The sequence below is a fragment of the Solenopsis invicta genome, chromosome 10, assembly GCF_016802725.1.
Source record: "Solenopsis invicta isolate M01_SB chromosome 10, UNIL_Sinv_3.0, whole genome shotgun sequence".
Lineage (NCBI taxonomy): Eukaryota > Metazoa > Arthropoda > Insecta > Hymenoptera > Formicidae > Solenopsis > Solenopsis invicta.
Genome location: NC_052673.1, coordinates 9,916,119 through 9,928,378, shown reverse-complemented (window position 1 = coordinate 9,928,378; position 12,260 = coordinate 9,916,119). Strand labels below are relative to the sequence as shown.

General features: G+C 39.3%; 1 protein-coding gene across 2 annotated transcripts in view; it reads right to left on the bottom strand.

Moving 5' to 3' along the window:
* Window positions 1–12,260, bottom strand: part of LOC105193402 (stAR-related lipid transfer protein 13) — a 253,509-nt gene that overhangs the window by 151,534 nt on the left and 89,715 nt on the right. For both annotated transcript variants that reach the window (XM_026135510.2, XM_026135511.2), the window contains exons 4-8: window positions 12,053–12,227; window positions 10,828–11,067; window positions 9,928–10,167; window positions 9,485–9,678; window positions 4,181–4,226 (exon numbers count right to left, since the gene is read on the bottom strand). In XM_026135510.2, coding sequence (XP_025991295.2) covers window positions 4,181–4,226; window positions 9,485–9,678; window positions 9,928–10,167; window positions 10,828–11,067; window positions 12,053–12,227 — 895 coding nt within the window. The remainder of the gene's footprint in view (window positions 1–4,180; window positions 4,227–9,484; window positions 9,679–9,927; window positions 10,168–10,827; window positions 11,068–12,052; window positions 12,228–12,260) is intronic.

The window sequence follows — 12,260 nt, the reverse complement described above, 5'->3', positions numbered from 1 at the left end:
CAAAAAAGAAAGAAAGAGAAAGAGAGAGAAAGAGAGAACGTACATACATTTCGATAAAATAAATCAATCTAGATTGGCTTAGTCCTGCCGCATGCTCCAAAATAGCCGAACAACCCTTAAAATTCTCCTATAATCGCTCAGATCAATTGATCGATTGAGGCTTGGCTAAAGACGCGGTCGACCACACGTAATTATTCGTATATACCTCGGGCTCCGGTGGTCGGTTAAAGAAGCGTGCGCACGCTCGAGACGAGTCGTGTGACAGCGCGAGAGATGCGCGCGCGATTCGCGTGGAAGGCCGTCCCGTAAACTGCGACCCAACGCCGCGGTGCCCGTGATAGCGACGACTGGCGACGACTTCCACCGGGGAACGGAACGAAAGCCACGGCGACGACGGCGACGACGGCGGCGGCAGCGGCGGCGGCGCCGCGGCCAAGCGTCCCGCGCGGCCCGCTCTTTTCCGCGCTTTTCTCCGCGATCCAATCGAATCACCCACGTCGCAACGTGATACGCGCGGAACGCCTGTACCGCGGTCGACAAATATCCAATCTGATTAATTCGCAAACCGCAGGATCAGTTGTCGAAAATTACGCGTGCTCGCGATGCATTTGATTCGTGTCCAGAGTATGTAGATTCTGTTCGGTCTGTCTGCATTATGTCCGACCACCGCACGCTCGGTATCGCGTCGACTGATATTTATTTTTTATGATTCGCTCCGTGTGCGAATATTCTGCGTATCAAATATGCGGATCGATATGTAACAACGTTGTATGAAACTCGCGTTTGAAAAAAAAAAAAAAGAAAAATGCTCGAAGCTCGGAAAGTTGTAAATTCGCACGCGATATCGAGAATGTTTATTAAATCGTACAATGTGTCGATAAGCAGTTTTTTTTTATCACGTTTCGAATATCGATCTGTTCTCGACGGCATTTGATTGTGGGATGCTGCTCCAGTTTGCTTGGCGAGGATTCACTCGATATCGCTGCAATGAGCTTTTCATCCGTTTTCAGTCTTTCTGTATCGCGCTAGTGACTTTCTACAGGCAGCGTAAAGCAAATCAAAGACTATTACGGTGATATTAAAATAAAATTCGATATTAATTAATGTTCCTACTGTTTCAAGTCCCAATAATGCTAAAAGAGATAATAGTATATAGAATGATTTTCAATATAATTAAATGGTGAATTGCAAAATGTTCACGTGTCTCCAAACATTCACGTGTTTCACATATTTACGAAAAGTATAGCAAATTTCGATTTAACGTATTTAAAGTCATTAAATTTTCATGCAAACAGCATTTATATATAAATCTAATGACACAAGAAACTTAACATAAATAATGTAACATTTAAAATTATAGAATCGATTTTTCCATATTATAAAATTTCTTTTTATGTCACATTTATAATAGAAGAGCAACCATAAGTGTTTTATGGAAATATCAGAGAAAATGTAATGCTTCTATCTAAATGCAAGAGACAGGATTTTTGCACGGATTAACGGGAAACTCGATCGTTAACCCCAATCACGAATCGCCGCGATGTCATCGGCTATAAATTTCTAACAAGATGAGGAAGAAGAAGTAATTTATTGCTTCTAATTATTTTATGCCAATCACGTTCTGTCGTGTAAATTAAGCACGGACCTTTCCGGTTTGATAGACTCGCTGCATGATAAAAAAAAATAAAAAAAAAAAAAATAAAATAAAAATAGCGAGAAAGTGCACGAATTGATAGATATTAATTCGAATCGTTAATGGAGGAGCGATAAACGTAGCTCTTTTCATCGCCATTTGCTCGTGGAATTGTTCTATTTATTTTTACATTTCCATCGCCGAATCCGTGGCACTAATGCGATCCATATTCGCGCAGGTTTCTCTTGAATGATTAATTTTAGCACAGCGCAATCGGGATTCTGTATGGATATCGTTTTTCAACCTGAACAAGTTATTCTCGCATTGAATTATAGCGATATTAAAATAATGAGAAGATAAGCTGCATTAAAAGGTTAAGGATTAAGGAGAATAGCCGTCACATTACAAAGCCATTATAGTTAAAAAGTTAATTAAGAATAGAAAAGCTAATACATACTCATGTACATACTTTTTCTCTTTCTAAAATAAGTCATAAATGAGTTTTGTGAAATGTGTATAAAGCCATGATTTTTTAAAAATCCGGATGCTTGACCTTTGACAACTTTAATCAAATTCCGAATTATTGCGTGCATTTTATAATCATCAGATTAAGAAAATCGATAGCCCCTCGCGCCGGCCGTTGGGAAAAATATGACGTGAACTTTTATTTTTACATCGGATAATAAATAGATTCCCCTTGCGACGCCATACAGGTAATTTTCTAGTTCAAGGCGGCGGAGGCATCGCTAATTTTCCACTCTGTAGCGAGCCATCACGGAGCTGCTTCTTTTCATCCACTATATTTCTATCGTAAGATTTATTCGATTAGCGCGTTGCCGATTAGATCGCCGCGGGCGGGAAGGAAAGTGCATCGTCGGCGCATCCGTAGATGTGCGTTCTAGCAGTGGGCGTGCCTATACCGGAAGTCATAATCACGTCGCGCCACGAGATCGCGCCGCGAGAAAGCAATTAGTTCACGTCGATAATTAATTAAACTTTCGCAATCGAATCCGCGACACAATGCAACAGTATGCGCGCCTCAAACAGGAAGCGATGATGGAACTTTCATGTAGAGCGCGACAGAAGATGAAGCTGAATCTCTCGACATCTATCATTACATTTTTATATTGCTACGAAGAAGTTAATTAAACTTTCTTCTTTCTTTTTTTTTTTTATATCACACGTTACGCACCTCTTCCATTTTGCCTTGATTTTTGTGTAAAATAACTATAAGTGAATATAATTAAATATAAATCTAATCATACAAAAGATTTAATTTTGATTGTTTCGATATACCTTGTTGAACGAGATTAATTAAAAGAATCGCAGCGTCTCGTTAATATCCGTGCGCGGAGCGTGTAACTGCGAGATGTTCTCACTGAAATAGCGTAACCGGATAAATCTCGCAGTGGCTTGGAACATTACGTGAAAATTACGCGGGTCACGACACCCCCGGGTGTCTTCAATTAATTGCGGGCTACGTAATAGCATGCGCGGTATTACACGCGCGTTAAGTCCGGCTTGGAGATACCGCGCGCGCGTCCCCGTAATGAACCTTCAGACACCGCATTACTGTATCACTGTGCGATCGAAAATTTCGCCGTTTCCAACGCGCCGCAAATTGCAATCGATCGCATTGCACTCCCACCGGGGGAAATTAATTACGCAATAACGCGTTACCGGACCGCCCGGATATTGTGTTCGAGAAGATCGCTATCGATCGCGATCGTTCCGTTTCTCGCGCGATCAAAGATGTCAATATTCATTACGGCCCGCGCCGGGCTCGTTTGCATCCCACGCGCGAGGAGCGTAAATTAATGGCAGATTGGCGTCGTAAGCTGACAACCCACCGTTCAAATGTAATCAGACGCGGGCCGAGAGTTACCGGCCCCGCGCCACGTGTGATTTATGTACACGCGGTGTCCGAATAACCGCGGTGTAGGATATAACCGTGTGGCGTCTCGTTCGTACGCGGACGGCGGACATTTTTCACAAATTAAATACGTAAACACGGTGAAGCACGGCATAAATTGAGTATTTTAATTTTTAACTGTCGGAAGTCCGTTTGGGCGTACCGTTTTAACATTCAGTCACTCTGTGCGTAACCTTTTGCATTTGTATAATTTAATAATTTTAGAAGTACTTTGATAAAAGTCAATTTCACTCTCATTTCGCGCGTGATTATACGCGTTTCAAACACCAAATCTAAATGTCATCGTACATCGCGTCGTGGCTCATTTTCACATTTCAGTTAACATGCGAGGAATTTCGTTATGCGAATTGAAGATTCCATTCTCGGTTCGCGCGCGAGAGAGTCGCAAGATCCCTCTCATCGAGTTCGCCGAGCGCGCAATTGCGCACATAATCGAATAACCGTGGATTGTCGGTATTCTCTCGAAATCGAATCAACGTTTTTCCGAAAGGGCCAACCGGCGGCTATTAAAAGTTCGCCGTGTTCGTCACGAGAGACGAACGCGGCACTGTTAAACGACTTCGAGTTCACTGGCTCGTATAATCAATTGTCACTCCGCTCAACGGAGAACGTACCTGATAGTTGCCGTTCCGACTGCGAGCGTGGCTGCTGCTGCAAGCTCTGAAAGCAACGGAGAGCGTATCATTAGTTTGAGAAACGACGGTACTCGCGTGCCTGTGCGCGATCGTGGCGAAGGAACCGAAAGAACGCTTTTAGCATGAATGACGCGTTTACTGCAATCAGGTGTATCGCGGCGACGCTGTGTCTGAATTAAACACTGCCGCGATAAAAGTATCGCTCAAAATGAATTAGATCTCCCCGACCTTAACAATCAGTCAGCAAAGTCTTTTTCATCTGGACAAGTGAAACAAGTATTCAAAGAACTATTAATAGATATCTATTTGAAACATCTCGAGTTTTCAAATGAATTACAGACATACAGATCAAAGCATTTAATCGTTAATTTAATAATAGCCGCATAACTTGGTCATTTTTTTTTATATTGCAACAATAGAAAACAATCGGTTTAATTTCTTGCGTAGAGATTATCTAATTGCTTGATAATAGTCGGTGACACAAAAGACGATCGCTATCTCTCGTTGCCGATCGTAACTTCGTTTTATTTCCATAGCAACGAGAGATAACTAATAATCGACATTGAAACGTGACCCACTTGCGGTATTGAGCCAGTCGGCCTCGAAAACAACGGACGAACAACCGTGACCTTATCTACACCGTGCTCCACAGAGCGGATGCGCCATCGATCGATATCTTTCCAATATTCACGAAAAAAGTGAGAAGTTCGTAATTAACCTTGAAATACACACGCGATGCTCCGCTCATCTTGAAAAGGGCATCGCAAAGTTAATCTATTTCTAAAGGTGTGTGAATAATTTGAATTCGAATCTAATCTGAATGCTTTGAACTCGAATAGTTCGATGATTTCGAATCATTGATGATTTGATTTCAAATCGATTATTTATTTTGTTTTATTTACGCGTCTCTCGCGTATGCCAACTTTCGTGCCTGGTTTGCTCGTCGTTTTCTAAAATTTTTCTACCGTTTCTAAATGTTATAAACAATAAATAAAAAAATTTGTGTGCGTGAAAAATAATCGTCTTCGCGTAAATTTGCCTCAACATTTCATAAGATTGTCATGATTTTATAGAATTTAGAACAAAATTTGAAAAAATTATACGTTACACTTTCCTACTGAAGTACACTAAATACTACGATAGTGACATTGTAATTTGTGTACGATATGTATTCAATGCTCATTTATCAATATCCTTATATTTATTTCTATAATATCTATTATTTTATTCAGCATATCGTTCTTTTGTAATTATTTTCTAAAATTCTTATGATTAATGTAAATCTAGAGAAATTCGATTCAAATTTAATTTGTGTTCGCATCAAAAGCTACGTTCCGTTTCACGGATAATGCGCATGGCACATCATTTTACGTAATTTTCCAAATGTTAAACAAGGACGAAATGATACATCATGCGCATCATGCGTGAAACGGAACGTAGCCATAGAGATTCAATTCGATTCGATTTGACCTCACAAACGCTTGATTCCCACACCTCTAACGATTTCCTTACCACAACAGCATCATTAAGTTCAAAATTAAAATATCAAGGAAGCTGTTTATTAATATAAATTAAAATGCTGTGGTAACACTCAATTTTTTATTACTGCGTAATAAAGTTTTATTACGCAGTTACCACAGCATTTTAATTTATATTAATTTACGATAACAACTCTGACGATAATAAATAATTCTGAAAGACGGTTGTATCTCGCTTTAATTACACCGTATTATTATTCTACAAAGTTAGTTATTAAAACTGTTCTTAAAATATGATTTATAATAGAAATAATACAAACAAAGCGTGATCAGAAAATAAGTAATGTCACGAAGTGAGTCGTAATTTTGAAAAGGGGGACCTCGCTGCCACGCGCGATCATAAAAATCGTGAATGTCTCTAGAGGTCTCAATGCCGTATTTAAAAATCATAGACCAGCCGTGAAATATTTTTCAAACAAAACCAAACAGGCGTGGCTATCTCTTTTACGACTTACTAGGCTCCAAAGCAAATCCCACGAAATTCTCTCGAGCAAGAGTTATATCGCTTCTCGGGATCCCGTTTATTCTGCCGAATCACTTTGTCCATCGGCTACAAAACGTGATATGAAACAATATGACGCAGAGAGATACACGCAATACTTTTGCAGAAAATTTCTCCGTAATTCTTAAACAAGTGTATGTATCTTTTTAAAGCCGCTGCATTCCGAGAAGAATATTTTACAAAAGGAACGCGCAAAAGGCGGCTGAGTCATTGCAGTCTTGGCAGTTTTAAAAATAAATATTTCCCGATCTCTATTTTATTTTGCAATGTTTCTGCATATCGCAATAAAACGAGCGCGATATCTTCTAAGAATCTTTCCAAGAAAGAAAAAGGAAATCAGTATTCGCACGAGTAAAAAAGATACAAATACGGGCACGTGACAACATTTTCAAGATTCAAGATAAAAATGCTGATTTTCTTTGTGACGTCAGAATTAAACATGTAGCGCGTTAGAACTAAATACGATACGCGCATTTCAGATATTGAAATAAATACCATTACGTAGTTTGCAGCGCTGCTCCCCTGACAGACCACAGATTTCTAAACGTTTGCGAAATCGAATTAACGATTAAAATTTTCGCTACATAAGACGTGCCACGTGTGAGATTTCTCTCCCGACGTTGGATTCGTTACGGGCGTTGATTCGAAAAAGAACGATTGTATGTCATTTGCGATTTCCGAGACGGCGAGAGAAAGAAAGAAAGAGAGAGAGAAAGAGAGAGAGTCGAGCATTTAAACCGGCTGATCTGACGAAAGCTCGAGTTTTCTATCGTAGCCTTCGTGCACGCGTACGTGACAGACCACACAGTGTGGCTATATTCGAGGTCCGAGGGATACCAACCGATTAATACGCCACCACGGCTGGCTGCCCCATTAGCTTTGATCGCTCAACACAGGCAATCCGGTACCGGGTGTTCACGCGCGACTTCCGCGCGCGCTCTCGTGCAATGGGTGTTTACCGAGGCAACATGCTCACTCGAGCGCGAATCTCCCCGTGTACTGACACTTCATTGATAATTTGCATACGCGGCCACCGTCCTACGAAAACTGCGGAGATAAACGCGGCCGGCAGCGGCGGGCGCGCGTATTCGGACACGGCAAATGTCAAAGTTGCGAGCCGGGCTCGCACACGGAATGCGAAATGTAGCGAGGGACCTGGGCAATCAGAGCACCGCGCGTCGTCGGTTGCAACGAAAATATTTACAGTAAATAAAGTATCGACTCTCTCTCCCCGGCTCCAAGTGCATCCATGCGGAGCGCTGCTTTTACCCTCAAAGACTGACCTTGTTGACGGTTTTCGTGCACGAAACGGACGGCGGATTCTCTCTCTACGTTTGCTGGATGCTTCGCACGAAGAACGTAGCGACACGCTTGAGACGTTGCTGAGGAAGAATGCCGGAGAACGCCAGTCGAGAAAACAATAAGCGCGACCTATTTAGCTACTCGGCCGTTTAGCGTGGCTCTTTAATTGTGAATAACGGTTAATTGCCAGTATCCGATAACGGAGCAAACAGCACTGAAACGAATTGCTCTGCTGTTACGCGAAATACTCGCGGGAATTTTATAAAAAAGAAAAAAACGTGTATTAAAAATAATTAAGCGCAAATTAAATTCAGCTTTCAAACAGAAATTGCGTCCTCTTATGGAGAAACATCGTAAACCAAATTAATAAAAAAAAATTGTACGTATAGCTCGTACGTGTATCTTGTACCTGAAGATTAAATAATAAAATTGTTTCAATAATAACACAACAACATACTGTTAAATTACCAACAGTTAATTAGCGGTAGTTTACGGCACATTCGCGTAGATGCGAGTAATTTCCTTTCCAATCGATAAATCTAAATATATTGGATGAACATTGAGCTCACAAGATTAGTAAATTTTCTAGAAACAGCAATCGAGCGATGCCACATGCAAATAATCCTCGTCACATTCTTGTAATTCGCGTGTAATCATTCACCGATTCGTGTTTCGATTTCTTACGCCAAAGCTCGAATAATCTCTCCCAGCGTAACTATCTATACAAATCGCGAAGATTAATTATTTCGCAGGGCAATTAATCATGAAGGATCAATGGTGCACCCGTAGCAGATTGGCTCAACCGACCAGTTCCCACGGCAGAGTGATTCTCGCTGACTCGCAAGTAATTCCCATCTCTCGCGAAACAGGTGGGTAAATCGGGGGATGGACATTCGAGACTCATCGCCGCGACGAAATGCCATTCTTACGACACTCACTTCGTGAGGGCCCACACGAATCGTCTCGCAGGCGAGGGATACGAGAGACGCGGTAGGCTGACCAACGTGTCGAACGACGCGACGTGCGCGAACCACGTGGGCAGAGACTAATAGCCGTCCGAGAACAGCGGATCGTCGAACGCAATCGCGCAGGACGAGGGGGGAAGAAACGTATATCTGCGATACCGCATCGGGTAATCTCGATACCGATAGCGCCGTACACGCTTCGCTGCCGCGCGATTAATGCCCGCCGTCGTCGTCCAGAAGGATTCTCGATGTGAGCGCCCGGCCTCTTGCTCCTCGAGTCGTGCTCGAGTTAGCTATCGATATTTAAGAGATGATTTCGAACCGGTCATTTGACGTCAATCGATGCTCGCTTTACGCAAGTGTTCACGCGTTCGTCTTAATTAAACAATAACAAGACGGGGGAAGCAAATGCATTGTTAAACCGAACTCTTTGCCGCTTGTTCCGGATCATCAGAGAATTTCTATGACCAACTTTTCGTTTATCTTCATCGTGAAAAATTTTTAGGATTACTACACAGAAAAAAAATAGTATCAAATTAACAATTTATTGTTTCATATATAAGCAAAAATATAAAATTTTCCTAATAGAATTTATAATTTTAAACAGACATAATTTGCTTACACGAAGAAAAGAATTTTCTTTATGTAAGCAAAATTATGTGTGTTTAAGATTATAAATTCTTCCAAGAAGATTTTATATTCTTGCTTACATATGAAACAACGAATTGTTGATTTAATAATAATTTTTTTCTGTGTATATCGGATATTATTGGGTGTATAAAGAAAAGAAAGAAACGTATAGAAAGATATTAATAAAATATTAATAAAATAAGTACCAGAACTTCCCGATCAACATGGAGAACACTTGTTATTTATTATACATTTCGATTGTTTTTCTTTCGTAGAAGTATCCGATATATTTCGATCAATCTTACCGCTATATTATGTACTCAAAGTTAAACAAAAAGTAACTCACCGGCACCTTCCCGTTGGTAATCTTGACGTTATTGTTCTCCAACAACGGCGCGCTGCTGCTCTTCCCGCCCATTTCTACAGCCAGAGGTTCCGGCTTCAGTTGCAAACTCGCCGCGGACGGAGAGGACGGCGCCCGGGGCGGCGTTTCGAGTAGCTCGCCCGAGCTCAAGGAACTGCTCGCAGTGGTGGACAAGCCTGTCGCAGAAGAATAGTCGAACGGCTAGATTAGAATTTATAACGTATAACAAATAAACCATCGCGAAATATATCGTCCAACTGGTAAAGTCTTTGAAACTGGTCTCATAAAGCAGGTTCTTCAAATAAATGGTTCGTATTTATTATTCTTATGCGCATTATTGCACCGCGCGTAATAAGAGGACGTAAAAATGATAGTTTGACGTTACGCGTAGGAGGACCGCTCAGAGATACGCCGACGTGACTCACATAGCGGTAAATTCGTAGGCCTGGGCGTCCTGATCCTCGGCAACGAGTCATCGAGGCCGCTACTGCTGTCCACCGCGTCCTGCGAGTACTGATCGTCAATTTGTTTCGTTTGCGTGTGCACGCTCTCGCGTTTGACCCACACGTCTTGCGAGTTCTTGTCGTTTCGTGAGTTCAGTTTCGACGGCCGTCGCCGGATTCGCTCCCATGTCTCTTTGCGGTGGCATTTATTTGGTGTTGAAGCTGCGTGAGAGACAAGTGCATAGAGATTGTTATCAAAATTTCTTATCAGTCTCTTTTTCTCAGTTTTATAATTATATTGAAATATATGTTATAGACAGTCATCTAACAAAATAATTTTTTTTTAAGTGGCAAGTGTATCATCGTTATATAAATATATATGATTATAAAATATAAATAATTTGTTTTATCATTTTAATTTAAATCACATTATAAAATATAATTACAATATAAAATATAAATAATTTGTCTTTTCATCATTTTAGTTTAAATCACATTGTAAAATATAATCACAATATAAAATATAAATAATTTGTCTTTTTATCATTTTAATTTAAATCACATTACAAAATATAATCACAATATAAAATATAAATAATTTGTCTTTTCATCATTTTAATTTAAATCATATTATAAAATATAATTACAATATAAAATATAAATAATTTTTCTTTTTATAATTTTAATTTAAATCGCATTACGAATTATTTTGGAGAATATACGTCACTATTAGTTAAATCATGGATAGATAAATGATTTGATTGATAGAAAGAAAAATGATAACTCATTAATTTATTTTGCAAAAATAAAGAAAGATATAAATGTGGCAATCTAATTTTTAAGATTTTCGCTATTTATGAGAAGGAAATTATTTTGGCTTACGTTTAGTCAACCGGCGATCCGTGCTCCTAGGCGGACTCGCTGTTCCAATCCCACTTTCAAGCGGAGATGCCCTGTCAGTGGTATCCGGCGACAAACTTCCGGAAGAAATCTCGTCCATGCTTTGAAGGAGATCCTGGGATGACGACGAGGATCTATTGTCGTCATCCACGGTGTCTTGCGGAGAAACTGGGTCTAAAGTGCTCTCATCTTGCAGTGACTGCGTATCTAAATGAGACTCGGCTGCAATAAAAAAAATGTGATTCAACAAATTATGAGTTAAATATAGAAAAATAATTCTATATATTCTACGTGACATTCATTAAAATATAATATGCATTAAAAATTTTTATGACAATGTTTTATGTAGAATAATAGCATTTTATTCAAATATTATTTGTACTTTCTACATTATAAAAAAATTTTTTGTAAAATTACATCTGTTGTAGTGGGTAATATTGAGATCCACTGTAATAGATGTAAAATTCCAAGCGTTTGTAAATTTGCCACATATAAAAGTGAAATTAATTTCTTAAAATTAATTTATAATTAAGCAGATTGTAGTAAGTAAATTTACAATACGTGTGGAAAATTATAGAAATGGTAATGTATAATATTTCTTGCATTTGTGTTATTATACATTTAAATATTGTCTTTCTATCATGCATGTTGTAAACTTCAGAATGACTCAAATAGATAAACAATAGAATATTTATTTTTTACGTATAAAAAAAATCATGTAATTTTTACATCTATTAATTGTGTAAATTTTTAAAAATTTGTTTACAGTGTAAAGAATACTCATCAAAATTATATTATTATGAAACTTTTATAGCAATAAAATTCTTTTAAATATATTTCTCTAATTTGTAATATATCAATATAACAGAAAATATATGCACTTGTTTATTAATTTTAAATTAGCACGAAAACATCCTTTGTGTCAGAAAAGATCGGAAACATAAACAGACATAAAATTGTAATATATTATTCTGTACCATCCAAAGGTAGAAACATTATCCCAAGCAGATGTAATTTTAACAGACTCTAAAGGTCAACAGAAAGTTAATTTAAACGTAAATCATCGATAAACGGAACTCTTGTAATAGCTGTTTACTATATAGTTTACGGAGAACCGAAACGGAAATAAATTTCACGGGCGTTAACTAATCTCATGAATATATATTAAGAGGGCCATGTAAGCGATGTGGGATGACACGAAAATTACCTTGAGGAGAGTCGCAATCGCTGACCCAGGTGAAGCTAGAACTCCTCGAAATCGCTGGCGAAGTTTGGGTCGCTATATCGGAGCAGGTGAGAGTATCCATCGGCGGACTGTTTGGGCAACAGGAACCCGAGCCGTTTCGAATTCTCGATAACAGGGACTGCAGGGAAATAGGCAACTGCGCATAACAAAGTTAGTTAGTTAGACCTTG